At 39.1% G+C, this 24,432-nt stretch overlaps 1 protein-coding gene across 1 annotated transcript in view; it reads left to right on the top strand.

The window, feature by feature from the left end:
* LOC150082261 (spermatogenesis-associated serine-rich protein 2) overlaps window positions 1–24,432 on the top strand; it is a 269,773-nt gene that overhangs the window by 177,834 nt on the left and 67,507 nt on the right. The window contains exon 8 of the mRNA XM_090380081.1: window positions 13,418–13,547. Within this exon, the coding sequence (XP_090236207.1) occupies window positions 13,418–13,547 (130 nt within the window). The remainder of the gene's footprint in view (window positions 1–13,417; window positions 13,548–24,432) is intronic.

The following is a 24,432-nucleotide window of genomic DNA, read 5'->3' as shown; positions in this document are numbered from 1 at the left end:
ATAATAGTGTGTTTCCACTAGCCGGGGTGGGTAAAGTGTCTGTCTGGCAATTTAAAGGTTGCAGTTTTGAATTCCCATTTGGCCTGGATATTACGATGGTGCCGTACTCTCCGGTTGGACCTCACAGCCACGATACACAAAGGTAGCATGAAAAAACTTAACCTTGTGAAGTTCTTTACAGAAAATTTCATTTTGACCATTATCATAGTGGTGACCAAGAGAATAAATGACAGCGGTACTAGTAAATCTACTAAAAAAATTAAAGCGATCAATTTGGATCAGAGAATTAAAATAATGAGGATGCATGAAAATGGGCAGACATTAACAAGTATCACATGGAATTTAAATTTATCAGTGTCAACAGTGAACACAATTATAAAAGACAAAGAATACAAATGTGGTGAAGTGATCGGCACGAATGAAGTCAACTACAATAACCAAGGCTACGAAATGCATTGCCATTAGTAGAGGCATATGATGCAAGAAAGCAAGCTTATATGTCAAGCTTATACAGCCAAAAAAGAAAACCTTCCCATTTCACCCATCCATTCATTTCAAATATTTGTCTAGTTCTGCCTTGAATTTATTTAAGCTATCAACTTTCACAACAACAGATGGAAGTTTGTTCCAGCAATCAACCACAAACTGGCTAAAGGCAAATTTCCATACATCTATTTTACAGCTGTCTTTCCTCAATTTGAATTTGTCCCCTCAGGCGATTAATCTGGACAAGAGGAAGAATCCCATCGGCATTGAGCTTGCTTAAACCATTCACTTATACCCCATTATATACTTAATGCCCTTATGTACGTCATTGTATCTACTTATTTAATTTAACGTCTTATGTAATTTTGTTATTTTATTTAATTGTTTAATGTCCTATATTGCTTAATGTCAGTTTATTTGTGTAACATATCTGGTTATCATCATCTCTGTAATTGCCAACCCCTGGCGTTTTGGCCATGAGGGATATTGGAACTCTGTCTAAGCTTTTAACTGTTACAATTAAAGGTGGTAGAATAAAAGATTCTCTCTCTCTGATTGACAAGGTTCTCAACATGTACCCCCTGTTATTATGTCTGAGTAGAATTGCTGACAATTTTAAATTTAATCCTAACTCGTGACTTGTTCCCAACATTGCCCTGTATTTGTTAAGTCCTCAGATCTCCTACTCATAATATCATTAGTGCCAACATGTATAACAAAGTCACCTTTTGTGCCCTTATATAATATGATATCTACTCTGCTAGCAGGTCAGCTTTATCTTTGGCTAAAGTGGAAACAGAATCATCTGGTTTTAACAGATTTTGGAATAGAGATGGGCAAAAGTTGCGGCCAATAGCTTTGGCAAGAGACCAGAATGCTTGACGACCATTTGGACAAGAATCAAGTTTTCTACTTTTAGCCTGTTCGAAATCTAGTTTGGACTGAATAATGACTGCTTTTCAGTTGTTACGAGCTTTGATGTATTAGTAATGGCCGCATGGTGCAAGAAAGCCTATGGCTTATTCTGCACCAGCCAAAAAAAAAAAAAAAAAAAATCCGAACAAAACAATGATAAAAACAACAAAAAAAAAAAATAAAATAACTAAATAATAATAATTAATAAAAAAAAAAAAAAAGGAAATTAAACCTATCATCCTATGCGCTTCCCTTACCCAAAAGTACTATCCAGATGACCTTTGAATTTCCCCAAACTGTCGGCCTCTACCACCCATGAAGGCAACTTATTCCAGTAATTTATAACTCACTGGCTAAAATAAAACTTCCTGCAGTCCAATCTAAACATTTCCCCCGTAACCTGAATTTATGTCCCCTAGTTCTAGCATCATTTATAATCTTGAAAATTTTGTCCTCATTCATTTTACTGATGCCTCTCAGAGCCTTAAACACCTCAATCAAATCTCCTCTAAGGTGTCTAGTTTCCAAACTCTGCAACACACATATATTCGAAGTCTTTCTTCATAAGGACGCCCTTTTGCCGATCTCACCAGGCGAGTTACCCTTCTTTGCACCCTTTCAAGAAGCTCGATGTCTTTCTTTAGATGCGGTCTCCATACTTGAACACAGTATTCCAAGTGTGGTCTAACATAAGCCTTATATAATGGGATTATCACGTCCCTATCTCTACTTGCAAATGTTCGATAGATCATCGATAGGACACCATGGGCCTTCCTTGCAACCTGTTTACAATGCTCAGAGAATTTCATGTCTGACCGTATTAACACCCAAATCCCTTTCCTCCAGTACTGGGTTTAGTTGAACTCCACCAAGTGAATAAGTTTTTCTGAGATTACTGTTTCCCAGGTGTAATACCTTACACTTTGTTGGATTAAAGCACAGCTGCCATTTTTCTGACCATTCCTGAAGTCTGTCTAGGTCTCTCTGAAGAAGCTCAGCTTGACAGTGATCATTAACTACTCTACCAATTTTAACATCATCTGCAAATTTAGACATCATGCCCTCTATCCCTTCATCAATGTCGTTTATGAAAATTAAAAACAACAGTGGGCCTAATACTGATCCTTGGGGAACCCCACTTCTTAAATCAACCCAATCTGAGGAATAGCCATTTATCAAAACCCTCTGCCTCCTGCCCTGAAGCCATCCTTCTATCCATCTAAGGATTTTCCCAGTGATTCCAACCTGTTCCAGCTTATAAAGCAACCGCTCATGTGGGACTGAGTCAAAAGCTTTGCTGAAATCTAAATAAACAATGTCGAAATTATTCCCTAAATCCAGCTTGTGAGTGACCCTTTCGAAATAGCGAACCAGATTTGTTAAAAATTTTTTTCCCTTTACAAAACCATGCTGAGTATCCTTGAGATTTTCAATTTGATCCAAATGATCCTGAATTCCACCCTTGATCATTGCCTCCATGATTTTCCCTACTACTGAAGTCAGACTGACAGGTCGATAATTTCCAACTTAACTTTTAGAGCCACCCTTATGTATGGGAGATACATTTGCACTTTTCCAATCCAAGGGAATCTCCCCAGATTCTAGTGATGCTCGCGTAATTTGCCTCAATGGTTCAATCACTCGCTTGCCGCCTCTCTTAAGATTATAGGGTATATTCCATCAACTCCAGGAGCCTTACTGGTCTGTAGGCTCGAAAGTTTTTCATTAAATAATCTTGTGAAATATCAATATCATTAATTACATATTTTTTAACTTCGCTCCCACAATTTCCCATTGCCACAAAAGGCTTTTCATTTGTAAATATCGATGCAAAATAACTGTTGAGTTCATCTGCAACGGCAGCTGGTGTATTTATTACCATCTCCTTTCCCTTATGTAAAGGTCCGATGTGGTTTGTCCTGCTCTTCTTGGCATTTATATATGTGAAGAATTCTTTATCCCCCCTCTTTGCTCTGTTTGCTAGTGATTTCTCATAAACTGCCTTTGCCTGTCGAACCTTTTCTGTAACTATTACACATCCCTTGTAGCTGTTATAGGCTTCAGTACTTTTTATTGCTCTGTAACCTTTCCATGCCACCTTTTTCTGCTCAAGTAATGTGGCAACTTCACTATTCATCCAACTTGGAACCCTTCTCGTAGGCAAAGAATGAATCTGAAGATTGGATTATAAGCCAATCACAATATGCAAAATTCTTATCTTGAACAGCCTTAGCACACTTATTGGAAAACCAAGGTTTAGATAAAGGATGAGATTTTAAGATGGAGTGTTGAATAAAGTATTTCGTCCTTACAAGAATAATTTTACTGACACAATCTGAGCAAACGTTGACATCTAAAGATTTGAAACAGTAATCCAACCAAGGAAAACAAGAATTCTCACAGATCATCCCATTTTGCATTATTGTAGTGCCAAAACAACGCAAGGTTGAGAATGGCTAAATGAGAAAGGCTCCATTGAAGATCTCCATTTCCTTGCTTGCCAGTCTGCTGCTCATTCTAATAGAAGCAGTGCAAGAATCACTTTTGCCTCTGCGGCCACTGTTAACCTTTAAGTCTGTGTATCCCCCCCCAAGCTAGCAGTTTTCTGACCCACCTAACACTACCTCGGTAGCATCAGCTATCAGACATTTGCGGTTTCCCTTATTACAGGTCTACGTGTTACCAAATTATAGGCTGTTCCTGCAGGTGTGTACAGATAAGACTGATATAAAGATGCAACTTAAGTTGTGCAGGTTTGGAAACTTTAAAAACATCCTGTACTTTTTTCTTTCTTTTTTTATATTAGGAAATAGATTATTTTCTTGGAAGGCAGATACTGTACATCCTGAAATGCTAATGGCATCTGCAAGGGTCACTTAAAAAATTATCTACGTCAGCAGTGAAGAAAGAACATAGCCTAATTTTTTATATTTATTTTTTATTTTATTTTATGTATTTATCTCCTTGAATTCAATACATGTTATTTATTTTGAGGGCAGAGAGGAAATGTCTGTGTGTTTGGGGAGATCTTTGTTCTGATCTCTAAAATAGCCCTTTTTCTTGATCGTCGTCATCATTTGAAAATCAGTGACCAATGCAGTCGTCTCTTCAGAGAGAGGAAATGACACCGAAGCCCAGCTCTGGACTGTACTGGAAGTAGTTTAATTCCTGGAATCCATAATCTCTCAGAACAGTACTTGCTTTATGGGACTTATTTGCACAAGCATTGTCATGAAAAAGGAAGACACTTTGTTAATTTCCATCTTCTCTGTTTCCACTATGGTCCCCACTTATATTTTTGAGAACAGCAGCATAGGCATCTCCAGTGATTTATTTTCTAATGTGGCATGCCTATCAAAAGAATTCCTTTGTTATCCCAAAAAAATGGTTTCCACTGTCTTCTTGGTGGAGGATTAAATCCCGATACTTTTGGGTGTAACTTTCCATTCAGTGGAAAGACCATGGTGAACCATTGTTTCCATTGCATGGAAAGTTGCAATTCTTGAAAGAAACCCTTGCGAATCTTCATCATGCACATGTAAATTTTTCTCACAAATTTGAACTGTGCACTGTTTCTGAGGAGATGTGAGCATTCTTTGTTATCCAGCAAGAACTTACCTTTGATGTATCAAAGTGTTCATGGATGATAGTACAGACTTCTCAGAAATATTACATTCTGTAGCAGTCATAGACAGTTTAATACATCTATCTTGCATAACTAGGCCTTGCATGTTTTGACACATTTCTGGAGTTTTCACTTCCATTGGTTTCCCGAGTAAGGTGGGTCATCTTTAGATTCTCAACCCCATTTAAATTGCTTAGACCAAAACTTTATCTGGTATTCAGAAAGGGCTGCACCACAACATACAGAATTCATGAATAGTTTTCGGTCCAGTCCCTTTTGTCAAAAATTTGATAATAGCATGCTGCTCCAATTTTTTGATCCTTGGGTTGGCTAGTTTAAATCTCTTCTGTTCTTTCATATTTCACTATATTGAGCTGGACCTGCACAAATATGATATAGACATTTATGAGAGTATGATACAATTTTTTATATATCTAGCATTTATTGTCAAGGTGGATAATTTATTGACTACCCATTGTAGCTTGATTGTATTGCTAAAACAATGCAAGATGTTCTTGAAAAAATGTTATTGAAATGAACAAGTAGCTAAGGTTCAAGGAATTTGTAAAGAAGGCCATTGGGGAATTGTTGAATATCATGGAATGGAGCTATCCTGGAAGACTTAATGGCAGCTACAACAACAGAAAGTTGTCTGAAACTTTCAAGAAGTTATCCCTAGACATTAATGGTCAAGTAGCTTTTTGATAACACATTTTTTCTTCAGACTCACCAACACGTTAATAGAAGGTACCATTCAAAAGATGACTCAAGATGTTGAATAGTCTTAACTTCAATGCAGTATGGACCTTTATGAAGAAAAGAAAAAAGCTGAGAGGCAACTCTGTCTCAATCATTTTCTATCTTTAGCTTATACCCATTCACAGTCAAAATGAAGTCTTGTAAGTCAGAAAATCAAGCCAACACCCCTGTTACTTTCCAGGTGTCATTCTGATTTGTATCTGTAAAACCTTTCCAAAGCAAAATTAAATTAAATCATACTTAATTTTGTTTTATTTTACTTTACAGTGCTGTAACCTGTTCAATAAAATTTTAATGACTAGTAAATAAATATGCAATCATTAAGTGTAAGTACACTATATAATCAGAGTATTCAGACCCCCCCCCCCAATTCTTCTAGTAGTGTGGAGGAATATCTGAATGTTGGTCTCCTGTGCATGCATGTCATCACAGACATACTATTATAAACCTTGTAGGTCTGGTTGTGCAGAAGCAGGATGTTAAAAGTTAGTATGGATCATGAATCAGAATTTACAGACTAAATGGTTGCATGTTACTTCAGTAACATTTCTGTTTGCACAATTGTAATTTGTCTGAGCTTTTATCAAACCACTGTTGCCGGTGTTATGCAAAGGTGAAAAACTGTAGGTGATTAACTCAATGAAAAATTAGCCTCGGCAGCCTCACAAATTCGTAAAATAAAACATTACGAAGCAAGTCCAAGCGGTCGTAGTAACAGTATGTCTATCATCAGTAGGGAGTTGCATAGTGTTAGATTTAATGATAGGGTAGCTGTGCATAAGCCCAATATCACTGTCACTATACAAAGCTGTGTTTGGAGGAGTGTTGTTCATGATATTCATGGATTTTAGAACAGATTGGAAGGTGCTGTGGTGTGATGAATCATGCAACATGGTGCTTTGTTCCAGCGGATGTGTTTAGGTGTGAAGATTGGCTGGAGAGTACTTCCGAGTGTATCATTTCAATCATTAAGTTTGGTGGTGATCTGATCATATGGGAATGTTTCAGTTAGGAGTTCATGAAGTTGTAGATCTCATTGAGTGTCTGAATAATTATGTGATACCGCCACTATGTTGTATAGTGAGTGTCATAAGGATTGGTTTGTGAAAATTGACCTTGACTTTGGTCCCTCGACGTGGGCACCTGTACGTGGTGAGGGGAGTTCCCAGTGATGCTGCTGGACTTCCAGAATAGCATCACTGGGATCCAACGCCCACAGCCCAGGTTCCAGGCTTACATCAATGGAATCCGGCATGTTTGCCGTGCGCTGCGACCCATGGAAATTCGGAAAGGGGGATCCTGGTGTTTGAGGGGCCCAGCTTCAATACACCACTTTGGCCCCTGCTTCGACAAGACGGGTGGTCCTGGAAGGCCCGGCTAGGATCAATCGGCTAGTGGGCTCGCCTGCGAGGGTCACCCGTGTCAATGCCACGCCCCTACCCTCATGGTCCGCGGGACGGGATTCAGGCTGGCGGCGGTGCGGGTATAGTGTCTGGGTAGCACTGGCGCTCCACTCCCGAGCGCATTTATTGCATGCCGGGTAGTGGATGTCCCTTTGGGCTCCGTGGTGAATGGGGAGCCCGGGCACTGAACAATTTAAAAAACTATATGAATCCTGATAAACTTACTCCTTCAGGGGCCCCAACCCGGTCCCTATCTGAAAATTTAGACAGAGAGGCAGATAGCATTATTGCTAAAAAGAGGCAGCGAACCGAATTACCATCAGGGCCTGTCCCAAGGTTCTTAATCGTGCATTCTACCAATGAAACACCGATTGGTAAAATGTCGCCCTTTTTTATTCAAAAAGGGTTAGACGGGTTAGCAGGTTCACCCAAATCGGTTAAGAGGCTTCGTTCTGGAGACCTTTTAATTGAAACTAAAAATGACAGGCAATCTGAACATCTACTCCGAACAACATCAATTGGAGGAATCCATATAACAGTGACACCACACAGAACACTCAATTCATCTAGAGGTGTCATTTCGGAGTGGGACCTTCTTGACGTAACCGAGGAGGAAATCTGCTCCAAATTAAAACCACAGGGAGTCATTGCCGTCAAGAGAATTACTGCACGAAGGGATGGAAAAATTGTTAAAACCAGGAGCGTTATCCTGACTTAACTCTCCTAAACCTCCTGATGACATTAAAGCTGGATACATCAACTGTTCAGTGCGTCCATACGTTCCGAACCATTTACGGTGTTTTAAATGTCAGAAGTATGGACATTCTCAAATGGCCTGCCGTGGAGTCCTTGCATGCGCTCGATGTGGTGCAAAGGACCACGAAACAACAGCATGTTCAGCCACAAAACCCACCTGTATTAACTGTGAAGGCGAACACCCGGCCTACTCACGGGCATGCCAGAGGTGGAAAGAAGAAAAAGAAATCCAACGGCTGAAGGCAGAGCTAAATATATCGTACCAGGAGGCAAGGAAATCGGTGAAACCCCTGAATATCAACAGACCTACCTACCTACGCCCAGAAGGTAGCAGGGAGATGTTCCGTCGGAACTCAGACGGACATGACCATTCCTCCAAAGGAGTCTTTCACTCCCATCGCGCGTTATCTCCTAAGTTCTCAAAAACCTGCACAGAAAAACCAATCAGCTGCCACTCCTATATCGGTACCTCCTAATGCTCCACAAGCAACAAAGGAAATTGTGAAAGAAAAGAATAAGAAAGGGGAAGTCTCCCCTAGAACCCAAGAAAACATGGATGTCGAGCAGAAGGAGGTACCTGAAGATTCAGTCTTGAAACTCTTTGCAGAGGAAGAAATGGACACGGGACAGCGTCCATTCTTCCCCAAAAAAGATAAACCCAAGACTGATAAAAGTAAGCCCTCAGCAACTCGGAAGCTGCCTGATGGACCCACCAAGCCAAAATAATGGCTAAATTCCTACAATGGAATTGTTGTGGATTCCGGCGAAATATTGATGACATCAAGGCTCTCCTGCAAAAGCACGAGCCAGTTTGCTTTTGCTTGCAGGAGACATATCTAAAGGCAAATGATGATCCCACCATGCACAACATCACAATTTTTTGAAAGGATAGAATTGCGGATGGCTCTGCCCATGGGGGAGTGGCTATCCTTGTGGGTAACCAGACCCCAGTGCAGCCCTTGCTAATTACAACTAGCATAGAAGCTGTTGCAATTCGCCTTGCTGTGGGATTTTTATTAATGGTCTGCTCTATCTATTTGCCACCTGGGACTGACATCTCCCAGGAAGACCTTGATGATCTTCTAACGCAGTTGCCTCCCCCTTACTTACTTCTCGGGGATATGAATGGACATAACACCCTGTGGGGTAGTGCTAACATCAACGGAAGGGGACGAGTCATAGAGCGTATGCTCAATGACAATGACCTTTCCCTTTTAAATACTGGAACAAACACCTTCTTCCACATGCCTACCCGTACTTTTTCTGTCATTGATCTCTCTATCTGCTCCCCTTCTCTACTCCCTTCACTCACTTGGGAAGTGGAGGAGAATCCATATGGAAGTGATCACTTCCCTGTGATAACCTCGTTACACAGTGGGAGACCATGTCTTCCCTTCAGGTTACCACGGTGGAAGATTGATCAGGCTGACTGGACTGCCTTCCAACGTCAGGCAAATTTTGATCTTAGCACAGTCAGTCAGGAGCCTATCAATGATGCAGTTAAGTACATCGCAGAAAATATTGTCCAAGCAGCTGCGAATGCTGTTCCAAAAACATCTGCCCGGTTTCCACCATTTCCCAAACCTTGGTGGAATTCACAATGCACAGCAGCAAAAAAGGCTCAAAACAAAGCGTGGGGGATATTTCGCCGATATCCTACCACGAACAACCTTATAGCCTTCAAACGTGCACGAGCCAAAGCACGCTACATCCGTCGTCAGAGTCAAAAGGAATCGTAGATCCGTTTTACCTCATCTATTAACCAGTCTACCAACTCTAAGGTAGTCTGGGATAAAATCCGGAAAATGAAGGGAAAATATACATCCCATCCTTCTTCAGTCCTAGATTATAATGGATGCGCTATTGCAGATCCAACTGCAATAGCCAATTCTCTTGGGGAAACATTCTCTAACATCTCTGCAACATCTTCGTATTCCCCAGAGTTCCTGGTCCTGAAATATAAAATCGAAAAACGGGCACTTAACTTTAATTCTAATTGCTTTTATCCCTACAACAGGGATTTCACTATTCAGGAACTGAAAAGAGCACTCACTCTTTCCAAATGGACCAGATGGCATCCATTATGAAATGATTAAACATCTTTCACCAAAATCTATGGATTGTCTGCTCCTTCTGTATAACAGAATCTTTATTGAAGGGCAGTTTCCGGACTCCTGGCGAAAGGCAATTGTTCTTGCCTTTCCTACGCCAGGAAAGGATCCAAAAGTCACCACCAATTATCGTCCTATTGCTCTGACTAGCTGTCTGTGCAAAATCCTGGAGAGAATGGTTAATTCTCGTTTAATATGGTATCTAGAATCAAATGACCTTCTCTCCAACATCCAGTGCGGCTTCCAAAGGAACCGGTCCTCTTTGGATCATCTTATTAGGTTGGAAGCATCCATCCGGGATGCTTTCCTAAAACACGGACACTTGGTGTCGGTGTTCTTTGACATGGAGAAAGCGTATGACACAACTTGGAGATTTGGCATCTTAAAAGATCTGCATAGCCTTGGCCTTAGGGGGCAACTCCCCATTTTTATTAAAAACTTTTTAGCCAATTGATCTTTCCAAGTTCGTGTGGGATCCTCACTCTCTTGTTCCTTCAGCCAAGAGGAGGGAGTACCACAAGGATCAGTATTAAGTGTCACGCTTTTTGCCATCAAAGTCAATTCCATCACAGAACAACTTCCTCCAACTGTAAACTGTGCCCTCTATGTTGATGACTTTAGCATATTTTGTCAGTCATGCAACATGAAGGTTATTGAAAGACAACTGCAGAAAGCCATTGATCGCCTTAATTTCTGGGCACTTGCTAATGGCTTCAGGTTCTCGCCGGAGAAGACCGTTTGCGTACACTTTTGTCGTAAGCGTAATCTTCATCCTGAACCTGAATTAAGGCTCGGACAAAATGCTATTCCAGTAGTGTCAGAGACAAAATTCTTGGGACTTGTGTTTGATAAAAAGTTGACCTTTCTCGAACATATTCGTCAACTTCCTACAAAATGCACGAGGGGACTCAATATTCTCCGCTCTCTTTCCTCCACGCGTTGGGGAGCAGATCGATGCACCCTACTACGGCTTTACCGTGCACTTGTACGACCCAAATTAGACTACGGGGCCCGGGTATACTCCTCAGCCAGAGACAGTGCCCTTCGATGGCTTGACCCTGTCCATCATCAGGCCATCCATATCGCTACTGGAGCATATCGCACATCTCCTGTCCAGAGCTTATATGTCGAAGCAAACGAACCATCATTATCCCTTCGATGTAAGCAGTTGTCTTTAAACTATGCTTTAAAGTTGAAATCCCTGCCAGACCATCCTACGTGGACATCCGTTTTTGAGCCACGTTGGGAAAACTTGTACAATACCCATAAGACTGCCAACCGACCTTTTGGCATTCATGCCCAAGAGCTATTCAGAGAGTTTAACATCATGGTAGACAAGGTTGCACAAACATGAAAAGAAATTCCTCCACCCTGGCATGCTCATCCCCCACCATGCGACTTTTCCCTTAAGAAATGGTGAAGTCCGAGACCTCATCATCTGTCTACCAGCAGCTCTACTATGCACACCAAGCTGAGCACTCAGACTTCCTGCCCGTTTACACAGACGGCTCGAAGTCTGAATCGTGTGTAGGATCTGCTGCTGTCTTTCCGGACACTATAATATCTCAGCAGATTCCTCCTGAATCCAGCATATACACTGCAGAGCTGTATGCTATAGAGCTAGCCTTGGATCACATTCGAACTTGTCAATTCCAAAGGTCAATAATATATTCTGACTCTTTGAGTGTATTACAGGCTTTATTATCTCTGAGACCCAATTCTCATCCAGTTCTTTGTCGGGTTCAGCAGAAGATACATTCTCTTCATGAATACAAGTTTGATATCCGCTTCTGCTGGATTCCTAGCCACATTGGGATAAAGGGAAATGATTTGGCTGATGCTGCAGCCAAATCAGCAACACCCACTCATAATTGTTGCCTGTCAGTCCCCTATACAGACTACAGGCAAATAATGCGCAACAAGATATATTCCCAATGGCAAGAACTATGGCACAGACAGAGAACAAATAAATTATACCAAATAAATCCTGTAATAGAAACATGGCAGTCTAGTCTGTGCAGTAATCGGAGCGAGGAAGTTGTTCTTGCTCGACTCCGCATAGGACACAGTCATTTGACACATTCTTTTCTGCTGAGGGCGGATGACCCTCCTATGTTGCGAGTCTTGCGACACCGTTTTAACTCTAAAGCATATTTTAATAGATTGCGTTCATTTTACCCATGTTCGCAATATACATTTTACCGCTTTTACTCATCCGACTGAGCCTTATACACTCAGTCAGATTTTATCAGACAACGACCACGTGTCGGCAGTTTTTAAATTTTTAAAAGCTATTAATATATACACACATATATAAATAACAATTTGACGAGGTAACCTTTTTAAAGGTTACCAGAATTTCTTTATTGTTATTTTAATCGTTTCTTGGCGCAGTATAACCTTAGTTGTTTTTGCGCCAATAAAATCAAATCAAATCAAAACCTTGACTTTGGACTGGTTGCCCCAGTGCATGGACCTTAACCTTGTTGAACACCTGTGGGACAAATTAGCATGCTAGGTTATGCTTTTGCTAAAACACCTTCCAGATCAGATCTGGCAGCTACTGCTTTTCAGGAGGAAAGGAGGTAAATTCCAGCCAACACCCACCAGAAGTTGGTAGAAAGTATGCCCAGGAGGGTTGTGAATGTATAGTACAAAAGGTGGCATGTCCATTAGGGTTTTTGATTGCAGACTTATTGCAATTACCTGTCTGAATACTTTTGGTCATATACACTGAGTGGCCACTTTATTAGGTAAATCCATCCAATAGCCAGTAGGTCTCATTTAAACTCCATACCAGCCTGGATTCACCATGTCATTTGCCATCAACAAGATGTTAAATGCATACTACAGGGTCATTTTGAGTAGCATTCTATTCTATCTCACAGGATCAATTCAATTGATGTGATGACTAGGAGGTCACCCCAGTAGGCTGAATTCACTCTGTTCCTGGAATTTGTCAGTCCACCATATTTTCAGTTCACTGAAGACACCTGAGGTGAAGATTATAGTCACACACTGGTTTCATTGTCAGCTAGTAAAGTTCTATGATGAGGGCACTTAAATTGGTGATATGGGGTGAGACTAATGTTTTAATGCCACCAGTGCTTACTTTTAATTAGATTATTTCCAAGCAGCTTTTTATTCCATAGGTTTCTTACCACTGATGTTATAAAATGGATTGACCATGAAATTTATTCCACAGAAGAAGAAATATGATTATTTTTATTTATTTATTTATTTTTTTTTGTTTTATGACCTTACAGAAGAAATGAAGTATTCTTGATAGTGTCTTTTAAAAATGTTTTTCAAAAAAATAAAAGTTAACTTGATTAATGGAAATATTTCTTTGACAATGATAGGGTTAGAGAAGTCCCTGAAGGATTTGAATCGTCAGTCGGTGGCACTGCAAAGAATTGAAAATAATTTGGAACAAGAAATTGAAAAATCTTATAAAAGGATTAAAAATGCTTTTCAAGAAATTCAAAAAATGTAAGTATTGATTGTTTTGTTTATTTTATTTATTTCTTTAATAATCTCTCTCTCTCTCTCTCTCTCTCCCCCCCCCCCCATTTATGCATTCATTATTGAAAAAATTATTATTATTATTCTTATTATTATTAAAAAAATTATTTTCTCCAAATGTGTTTAGTGTCGCACCCGTATTCTGGATGGTCTTGGCACATCATGGCCTTAGTTGCTCATGCACTCTAAAAATCAAAATGAGTCAATCAATCAAAACCTGTTCTGGAATGGACAGGGGATTTTTAATTTCATAAACAAAGTTAAGTGTTTACAGTTTAAAGTTCACAACTCTTCGGATGGAGTGTGAATATGAGAGTAGAAGATTTTATTGAGGAATAACATACTAGATTAGCCAGTAGAATTATTGTAGAATATCTGAAATTTGTCTATCATGACTGTGTCTCAAAATAATAAGGAATGTGAGCATGTTTACAGTCTTGTGAGAAAGAGCAAAATAAAATTTGGATAAGCTATGTCAAATAATACTAAAATTATTTCAATTTTAAAATGCAAAAAATTGGGTCTTTTCTATGATTAGACTTTTGGTGCAGGAAAGAAAAAAAAATAAAAAGAGCAGGGAAGGCAACCGCTACTTCCTTCATGTATTCCATTATGAAGACAATAGGTGAACAAATGTTTACATTGAATTTCTTCTAACAAAATTTATTTTTAATTTCAGTACTTCTGTTCTTAAGTAGCATTAATTGTTTTGGCATTTTTTAAAAAAAATGCCAAAACATGTACAAAAAATGTAAAAAAAAAAAATGCCCAAAATCTTGTATGCTTGTAGATCCCCACCCCCATGAAACAATATTCTGAAATAAAAAATATTTTATTATATTTCATCTTTACTTTCTCGGACTACGTGGCAACCTTCCTATATTTATTGAGAACTTTCTACATACTAGATCATTTCAAGTTCGATACCAACATGCCCTCTCAACTTTCATTCAGGAAGGTGTTCCACAGGGATCAGTATTGAGTGCCACTCTTTTTGCTATTAGAATTGATTCCATCACTAAACAGCTTCCAAACACAGTTGAGACTTATCTTTATGCATATGACCTTTCCATCTCCTGCCATTCCCAAAACATGACATCTGTTGAAAGACAGCTTCAAATATCACTAAATAAAATACAACAATGGGCCAGCTTCAACGGCTACGGACTCTCTCAGCAGAAAACAATTGCAATCCATTTTTGTAGACAACAAAAGCTTCATATAGATCCAGAACTTCAAATTTCCAATGTCTCTATCCCAATTGCTGCTAACATCAGATTTCTAGGATTAATCCTTGACCACAAATTAAATTTCCTAGATCATATTAAAAATGTATGGACTTCCTGTCTAAAAAAGTTAAACATACTTAGAGCTTTATCTGCACAAACTTGGGGTGCAGATCGTGCCTCCTTTCTTCGGTTGTACAAGGCATTAATCAGATCCAGTCTCGATTATGGTGCTCCCATCTATGATTCTGCCAGAAAGAGTGCATTATGCTGGCTTGATCCCATTCAACACAGTGCTTTGATAATTGCAATTGGTGCATTCAGAACGTCGCTAGCACAGTCTCTACATTGATGCTCATGAGCCCCCACTAACTTTACGCAGGAAAACACTGTTACTGAAATATGCTGTCAAGATACAAAGTTGTGCCTCTCATCCCGTTCAGTCATACCTTTTAAACCCACCATTAGAAAATCTGTACAGAAACAAACCCAGCATAGTAAAACCAGCTGGTCTTCGCATTCTTGAACTGGCGCAGGTTTGGAATATTTCCATCCTTTCCGTACAGCAGGTACCAACTTTTACTCAACCACCATGGGCTCCTCCTCCTCCTCCTCCTCTTCCAACATGTGACACTTACATCTGCCAATGGAAAAAGAATATTTTGCAAGCAACAAATGTCAAACAACTTCATGATATTCACACTCAAAGATATGATTTCTACCAAATTTATACAGATGGCTCTAAATTTAATTCAAATGTTGGAGCAGCTGCAGTGTTTCCAAATACAGTTGTATCAGTATCCCTTCCATCAGAATGTAGTATCTTTTCTGCTGAATTATATGCAATAAAACTAGCTTTAGAAAATCTCTATTCTGACCGTTCTTTAAAATCTGTTATTTTTACTAATTCCCTCAGCTCAATCACGTCGCTATGTAATTCCGCAGATAAAGTTCACCCTGTTCTAGATGAAATCAGAAGCTTGTTACTACAAATCAAAAAATGCCACCAACTGGTCACTTTTTGTTGGATTCCAGCCCATTCCGGTATTTTAGGCAATGAACTGGCCGATAAAGCTGCAAAAAATCCAACTACCTTAGACTTAACCAATATCCCTGTTCCAGCATCAGATTATGCACTAACCGTTCATGCTGCTTGCCTATCACAATGGACAGCACTCTGGCACTTTCGGACTAATCATAAACTCTTTCAGTTTAAACAAGATCCGAAAATTTGGGGCTCCAGTGTCCATACATCAAGACGAGAAGTAGTCCTTTCAAGGGCAAGAATAGGCCATACTTATCTGACACAACTTTATTTACTCACAGGAGATGATCCACCACAGTGTACACATTGCTCTAACAATTTGACTGTTAGACATATTCTCATTGGCTGCCCCTACTATAAACAAAGAGCTTCATCCTTGATCTCACTGATAAATCTTCGTAAACCAATAACTCTTGAAAATCTCATTGGTGATAAGGCAAATATTTCTGAATTTTTTGACTTCCTCAAGCAAACTGGACTTTTTAATAATTTCTGATTTCAGATTTTCTTTTGGCTTTATGGAAATTCCTCATCTCTTAAAATAATTAGTGAATAGGCACATTATAGCCATAGCAGCTTATTTGCCATTAAGCCTCCATAACAACAACAACCACCAAAGGGTGAACTGGACTGCCAAGTGAGGACCAGAAGCAACATGTGCAATATCAGTTGCTCAAATAGTCACTGTTTTCCAAGAAATCTGGAGGCTTATACCTGCTGCAGTCTATTGTTGGTTTATGAAATGCTTACCCAAGAGGGTTGGGAGTGTCATAGCAGCCAGAGGGGAACTGGAATACTATTGAACTGAGTAGCAAAAATGTCAGTGTGAAACAGATGTCTCTCCAGATACCTTAGGACCACTGTTGCTTTTGTACCACCAGTATTAGGACCACTGTTGTCTTTTGATTTTCACAAATGACATTGATGAAGACCTAGATAGACTTCAGGGAGCAGCTATGCTTTAATCCAGCAAAGTGTAAGGTATTACACCTGGGGAATAGTAACCCCAAAATAACTTATACACTTGGTGGAGTTGAACCAAAGCCAGTAGTGGAGGAAAGGGACTTGGGTGTGACGATATGGTCAGACATGAAATTTTCTGAGAATTGTAGACAGGTTTGCAAGGAGGTGCCCATGGTGTCCTATCGATGATTTATCGAACAGTTGTTAGTAGAGATAAGGAAATCATAATCCCATTATATAAGGCTATTGTTAGACCATGCTTGGAATACTGTGTTCAAGTATGGAGACTACACCTAAAGAAAGATAGTGTTTCTTAAAAGGGTCCAAAGATGGGTAACTCGCCTGGCAAAATCAGCAAAAGGGCATCCATATGAGGAAAGACTTCAAATATGTGGGTTGCAGAGCTTGGAAACTAGGCACTTTAGAGTATACTTGATTGAGGTGTTTAAGGCTCTGAGAGGCATAAGTAAAATGAATGAGGACAAAATTTTCACAGTTATAAATGATTCTAGAACTAGGGACAATAAATTAAAATTACGGGGAGAGACGTTTAGACTGGATTGCAGGAAGTTTTATTTTAGCCAGCGAGTTATAAATTACTGGAATGAGTTACCTGCATGGGTGGTAGAGGCTGACAGTTTGGGGAAATTCAAAGGTCAGCTGGATAATCATGTATGGGAGGAGAGAAATGCATAGGTTGTCTATATCCTTTTCTCTTATTATTTTTAAAAAATATTCTTCTTATCGCTCTATACATTAAAGTTTTCCTCCTAGTGATATTTATTCGAGCCAGTATGAGAAGAGGGTGGGGCAATTACCACTACAAATGTGCAGGTAAATAATTACATCATTGTCTTCCATTGAAAGACAACTGCCTACATAACGTTCACTAATCTCGTGCACATGTTTCATTCTGTAATACATGGCCACGCACTGCATCATTTGATGTTCCATTGCAATGTTAGCAAGAAGGGACCCGATATACAGTAGTGTCAATAATCCAAACTAATTGGGAGTTCAGATTTCCAATTTGTTCGGATTTTCGAACTCATTAAAAATATTGTCAGGAGACAAAAAAATAAGGGTTTAATAAGTTTAGAAATAAAAAGACTAAGTTGTACTTACATATTTTTATTCATAGGTAACAAAACAAATGGAACTTTCAACCATAATAACACATTCATTGGCCTTCAATGAAAATAATTACTTATTTTTTGCCGCACCATTTTCAAACTTTGTTTCTTTTATGCCAAATCTCTCACTCTTTTCAGCAAGAGTAGTTGAGTTGGACAGCATTCAGTTTGTTGCTTGTACCAAGCCATCGCAGTCTCTAGTGCAGAGAATGCCTCAGCCTGCATAGGCCCAGTGTTGACATAATTTTCTTTTTCATCTGTATCATTTTCAAGAGCTCTCATTTCTTTCACATTCACAATTTTGTTTTCATTTAAAATAGTAAACCCTGTAGCATCAATATCATTTTCCAGCCATGCTCTTTCATCACCTTCATCACAATCTTCAAACCCAGGGATCAACTGAAACAAGTTGACCCTCTCCTACTGTTTCTTCTTCAAAATGCAAATTTTTTTACAAGCAATTTTTTAAATTGTGTGCAGGGAGTGATTCCCACATGTCAGCTAACATGTAACAGCTGTCCTTGAAACTGAGCTTATTTGAAAAAGTTACAATGCTTTCTTCGTTGTTTTCCGCTAAAAGTGAACAACTCAAGACTTGTGTTTTGTAGATTCTTTTCAACTTCTCAATGACTCCCTGGTCCATCAGTTGGAGCAGCGAGGAAACATTTGGTGGAAGAAACATGACCTTGAATCTGCCATCTATTTTGCTTAATGTTTCCATTGAAGGATGTGATGGCACGTCTAGTATAAGCAAGACCTTGCCCATTTTGCCTTCTCGTTTACAATACTTCTTGACATTCGGGATAAAAATGGTTTACCAACCATTTTTATCGGGATAAAAATGGTTGGTAAACCAACCATTTTTATCCCGAAACTTCTGAGTTCATCCATGCATTTTTTTTGCACTTTTTAACTTACAGGGAAGCAGGAGACATTTTTAAAACAATGGGGTTTCTTTGATTTTCATATCAACATCAATGGCAATGCATAAATCCCATTGCATTAACACAAGCCATAGCTGTAATTTGCTCTTTACTCACTTTAAACCTGGGAGCATCTGTTTCACGGCAAGATGCAAGAGATTTTCGAGGCGGTCACTTCTAGTTTATTATAGTTTCGTCAGCATTGTATACATCATCTTTGGAATATCCTTCACTTTCCATAAGATTGATAAACTTTTTTTTTTTTAACAATTCCACTGCAGCAAAATCACAAGATAAAATTTCCCTTCAATGTGAAGTTCTATAATACCATGTCGCGATTTAAAGTTTTTTTGCCAGCCTGTACTGGCTTTAAAATCTGGGGGACTGCCTAATTTTTTGTTAGTGCCTTTTCACACAACAAAGGTCCAGATGTGGGTTCTCCGAAACTTCGTCTATGTGTCAAATAAATGGCATCTTCGAGGGATGGGCCATTAGCTGTTCTCATAGTGTTTTTTTTTTTTTTTTTTTTTTGTACCATCAGCTGAAACAAGTTTCGATGCGAACTTTAAAATAAAATTTTTTTCCTTGTTATTTTCAATGTCTGTTATGGTTGACTTTCCAACCTCATAAAATTTTGCTGACGAAGACCCACTTTCTCACTTTGAAACTCTGTTTAAAATCTCAATCTAAGATTTCATTTTGTAAAAATTTCTGCTTCCTTTTAAAAGAAGACACCATAACTACAGTATGGTAAAATAAAACTGTAAAGAAATGTTCAGAATCTTCTCTTCATTTTATATCTAGTGGTGTGCTGGAGCCAGCTTGTACTGGCTTACATGAGCCGATTGTTAGATTTTCAAGAATTTTGCTAGCCAGTTGTTAAACTGACAATGGCTATAAACTGTAGAGTGGCACACTTCAATCCACAATGGCTGGTGACATTTGGTCCATGAGAGAGAGACTTTTATTGCAACTACATGATGAATACAATATAGACAGATGTAAACAGAGTTGTAAATGTCCGTCATGGCAAAGGCCACGGGCTCACATCTCATAAGCTTGTACAGTACTGTACATGGTGACAAGAAAAAATTAAGGCAGGGTGTGATAATTTTGGCAGCCTTTGTGCTTGCTTTTTCCCCGACCTTTTCCCTGCGCAGCAGCCTGTGTATGGATTATTTTTGCCAGCAATTTTACAGGAATATCATTTCCAACAAATATCTGTTTAATTTTGCTTGGGCTGCTTCTTCTTAAGGTAATGACATTCCCACGCTCAACATCTATCAAAGATTTTGCATTTTCTAGAATTGTCGTGAACTTGATAAGGTCATTACAGTAAGAAAAGTGCCCCAATTGCAACCATAGATTGGCTATGGACACAAGAGCTCAAAAGTCAACGAAAACATTTTGTGAGAATCAATTGGCTATATGGAAATTACAATAAGAAAAGTGAATATTTTATTAGTTTTATATTTTTAAATTACAAACTGTTGTAAATCAGTAAAACTTACGACACACACACACACACACACACACACACACACACACACACACACACACACACACACACACACACACACACACTCTCTCTCTCTCTCTCTCTCTTTTGTTTTTTTTAAGCGAGCCAGTTGTCTTAGTAGCAATTTGTGTGTGCAGTGTTCTTTGTTATTTATTCACACTTATCTTCTTTTACTGTTTTGATTTTACAACCCCCCAAAAAATGTCAGTGAACAGAAATAGCAATAGAAAAGAAATAGCAAAGTGTGTCGAATAACAGATTACAGTGTTATATTTAGTTAGTATATTAATTAAGCTATGTATGCAAACGTAAATTTATTTTTCTTATGCTAACCTGTGCATAATATTCTTCTGATTTTCACGTACCATTTAATTTTGTTAATTGGTAAGGTAATAAAAGTTTAAATTTGTGCTTTCATCTTCATTTTTATAGCCTGTGGATTCCTTCGATTTTTGCTCATTACAATTGCCCTTTAATAGAAACAAAATTCAATTCGCAAACATGATCACAATAGCCTGCACATACTGCAATTATGTTATGGCACCAGCATTAAAAAAAATATATATATAATAATAATAATAAATAAATGCTGGCTCATTAAGGTTTTTTGACTCTCTACTGTAGTTTGTATTATTTGTAAATAGTTTAGTATTTTGTAAATATTTTAAATATTTCTATAGTTTGTAAATATTTTAGTCCTGCTCTTTCGGATGCATTAGGGAACCCCGAAGCAAAAGGCCTTTTCCTAAGTGACTTGTGTAAACACAGGTAAATAATTAGTGATATTTATTCGATCTTGAGAATGCCACATGGTGGGGTAGCCAATGGGAGAAGAGGGATGCAGGTCACATGGTACAAGTGGGCAGGCCAATTAGGTCACTGCAAATGCATAGGTGATTTCGTGATTAGATATCGATCATAGTGTTTAGGTTAGTTGCTACCTGTGGTTTCCCACGTCTGTGCCATCAGTACTCTCATGATGAATACAGAACCTATGTAAAAGCCAGAAAAGTGTTGTGTGTAGTGTAGTATAGTGTAGTGTTGGGTTCTGTTTGTGCTGGTTTCTTGGCTGCAGGGCTCCATGCTGCCTGCCACCACCACTGGAAGGTGAGCTAGGCTGTCCGCATTACTCTGACTGCTCTCCATCAGGGGTCGCCTGAGCTTTTTGACAGAAGGAAAAAGAAAAACAAAAAAAAAGCACGAGCAAGGGAGATAGCTGATGGAGAGGAGTAAAAAGGGAGAGAAAGAACATCAATGCGTTTTGACAAGTGTCTTTTACGTAGAAAAGATATGACTTACTCCATCATACCTCTACATTTTATGTAGACAACATGCGCTCGGGTTGTGCGAGCAGGGGGCAAAGCCCCCTTGTTATTATTTTATTTTTATTATTTTTTATTTTATTTTATTTAATTTATTTTTTTTTGGCTGATACAACATAAGCCATGGGCTTCCTTGCACCATGTGGCCATTGCTAATACTAATACTTTTTAGAGGTTAGCTCATGCAACTGCTCAGGAATAAGTAGTGTTTGTAAATCAGGAGCTCTCTCTCTCGCAAGGACACACACACAGGGTGACTCAAAGTTGAATGTCAAATTCTACAGTGGATTCCCAATAGCAAGAGTAATAATGTTCTTAAATGTTTTTCAAAAACAGTATGGGTTAAAAAAAATTAAGTTTTGTGACATCCATGCCATAAATGAATGCAAAATGACATGCTACACTGAAAAACAATAAATGAAGTACAAGATTTCATTAAAAAGTTTGATGAATGATCTCTTTTTTAAGGCATAGTGGTAGCTAGAAGATTGAGAGCAGTGCTTTGCAACATTTTTTGAGCATTAGCATTAGTAGAGGCATTGATGAAAGAAAGCAAGCTTATACAGCATCAGCCAAAAAAAAAAAAAAAAAAACCACTTCCACTTCACCCCTCTATTCGTTCAAAATACCTGTCCAGCTGAGCCTTAAACTTATTTAGGCTATCAACCTCCACCACAAGGGATGGAAGTCTGTTCCACCAACCAACCACCCGCTGGCTAAAGGCAAATTTCCGCACGTCTATCCTACATCTGTCTTTCCTCAATTTGAATTTATGCCCTCTCAGGTGATTATTCTGAGCAAGAGGAAGAATCCCATTGGCATTGAGCATGCTCAAACCATTCAAGGCTTTATACACCTCTATCAGATCACCTCGCCGGTGCCTAGTCTCCAGACACTGTAATTTGCAAATTTAAGCCTTTCTTCGTAAGAGCAACCCTTTGTTCCATTCACTAATCTTGTTGCCCTTCTCTATACTCGTTCCAGCAGCTCTACATCCTTCTTGAAATGGGGCCTCCAGACCTGTATACAGTACTCAAGGTGTGGCCTGACCCATTGCCTTATACAAGGGAATAATCACCTCCTTATCCCCGCTAGAAAAATTCTTGTATATCATTGACAAGATGCCATGAGCTACTCTTGCAGCCCATCTGCACTGCTCAGAGAACTTCATATCTGCCTGCACGATTACCCCCAGGTCCTTTTCATTCTCTACCACTGTCAGTGTAGTACCACAGAGTTGATACGTTGCTCTGGGGTTACTGTTTCCCATATATAGTACTTTATATTTGTCAATGTTAAACTTCATTTACCACCTCTCAGCCCATCTGCTCAACTTTTCTAGATCCTGTTGCAGCAGCAGCGTACTGTCATTAGTGTCCTTAACAACCCTGCCAACCTTTGTATTGTCTGCAAACTTGGACATTAAGCTTGATATATCATCATCAATATCATTTATAAATACAGAAAACAATAATGGACCCAATACGGAATCCCGAGGAACTCCACTAATAACATTAGTCCACAATGAGCAGTGTCCATTAATTATCACTGTCTTCTCCCCTCAACCATCCCTTTATCCATAGCAGCAATTTGCCTCCAATGCCACACTGCTCCAATTTGTGCAGCAGTCTTCCATGTGCAACAGTATCAAAAGCCTTTCTAAGATCCAAATATATAATATCAAAGTTACTCCCTGCATCCAGTTCTTTTGTGACTGCATCATAGTATGCAGTCAAATTGGTCAGGCAAGATTTTCCCTTAACAAATCCATGCTGTGTCCGAGCTATAACTGAAGTCTTGTCTAGATGACCTACAGTGCTTCTTTAACCAGTGCCTCCATTAATTTCCCTGGAACAGAAGTTAAACTAACAGATCTATAATTACTTGTGTCACCCTTTGATCCTCCTTTGTGAATTGGTCACATTTTCACATCTCGAGTCCATGGATACCTCTCCTGAGTCCAAAGAAGCTCTCATAATTATGGCCAAGGGTTTGCTTACTTCCTTTGCTGCCTCCGTTAATATAACTGGATAGATCTCATTCACCCCGGGTGGATAGATTTCATCCACCCCGGGTGCCTTTTTTATGTTTACCCTCAACGATTTCTCCTCCACTTTCCTCTTAGTTATTACAAAATCACTCTAGTTCACTGCCGGAGTTTACTTCACCTCTGGCATTCCCCTTCCTGAATAACTCCTCATGTGTGAATGTGTATAAAGAACTCTTTTCTGTTTTTCTTTGCATCCTTTGCCAAGGATTTCTCATAATCTGCCTTTGTCTGCCTAATCTCCTTTGTGACTTGGTTACAGACTAGCTTATATCTATCATAGGCTTCCATGTCACCCATTAATTTATATGTATCCCATGCATTTTTCTTCTCTGCCATATGTCTCATTAGTTTATCTGACATCCATTTAGGCCTAAACTTTGAACAATATTTCTTAGTTGGTATGTAAAGCCTAGTAGCTTCCAAGATAAGTTCTTTGAATGCTTCCCATTTTGAATTTGCTGTTGGTAACATTCAGTTGGTCCCACTGTATAGAATTTAAATACTGTCTCAGACTATCGTAATCACCTTTACGAAAGCAAAAACCCTTCCCTTTACCCCTGATGGTAGTTACCTCTTTGAGTAAATCCCACTTCAGCACACTGATCACTGCCACCTAGTGGTTCCTTTATCTGCAGATTCTTAATGCAAGAAGAATTACTACTGATAATTAG

Source organism: Mastigoproctus giganteus, chromosome 8 (genome assembly GCF_048544385.1).
Source record: "Mastigoproctus giganteus isolate SK-2022 chromosome 8, ASM4854438v1, whole genome shotgun sequence".
NCBI classification, from domain to species: Eukaryota; Metazoa; Arthropoda; class Arachnida; order Uropygi; family Thelyphonidae; genus Mastigoproctus; species Mastigoproctus giganteus.
Note: the sequence above shows the minus strand (reverse complement) of the source record. Positions and strands in the feature narration are given on the sequence as shown.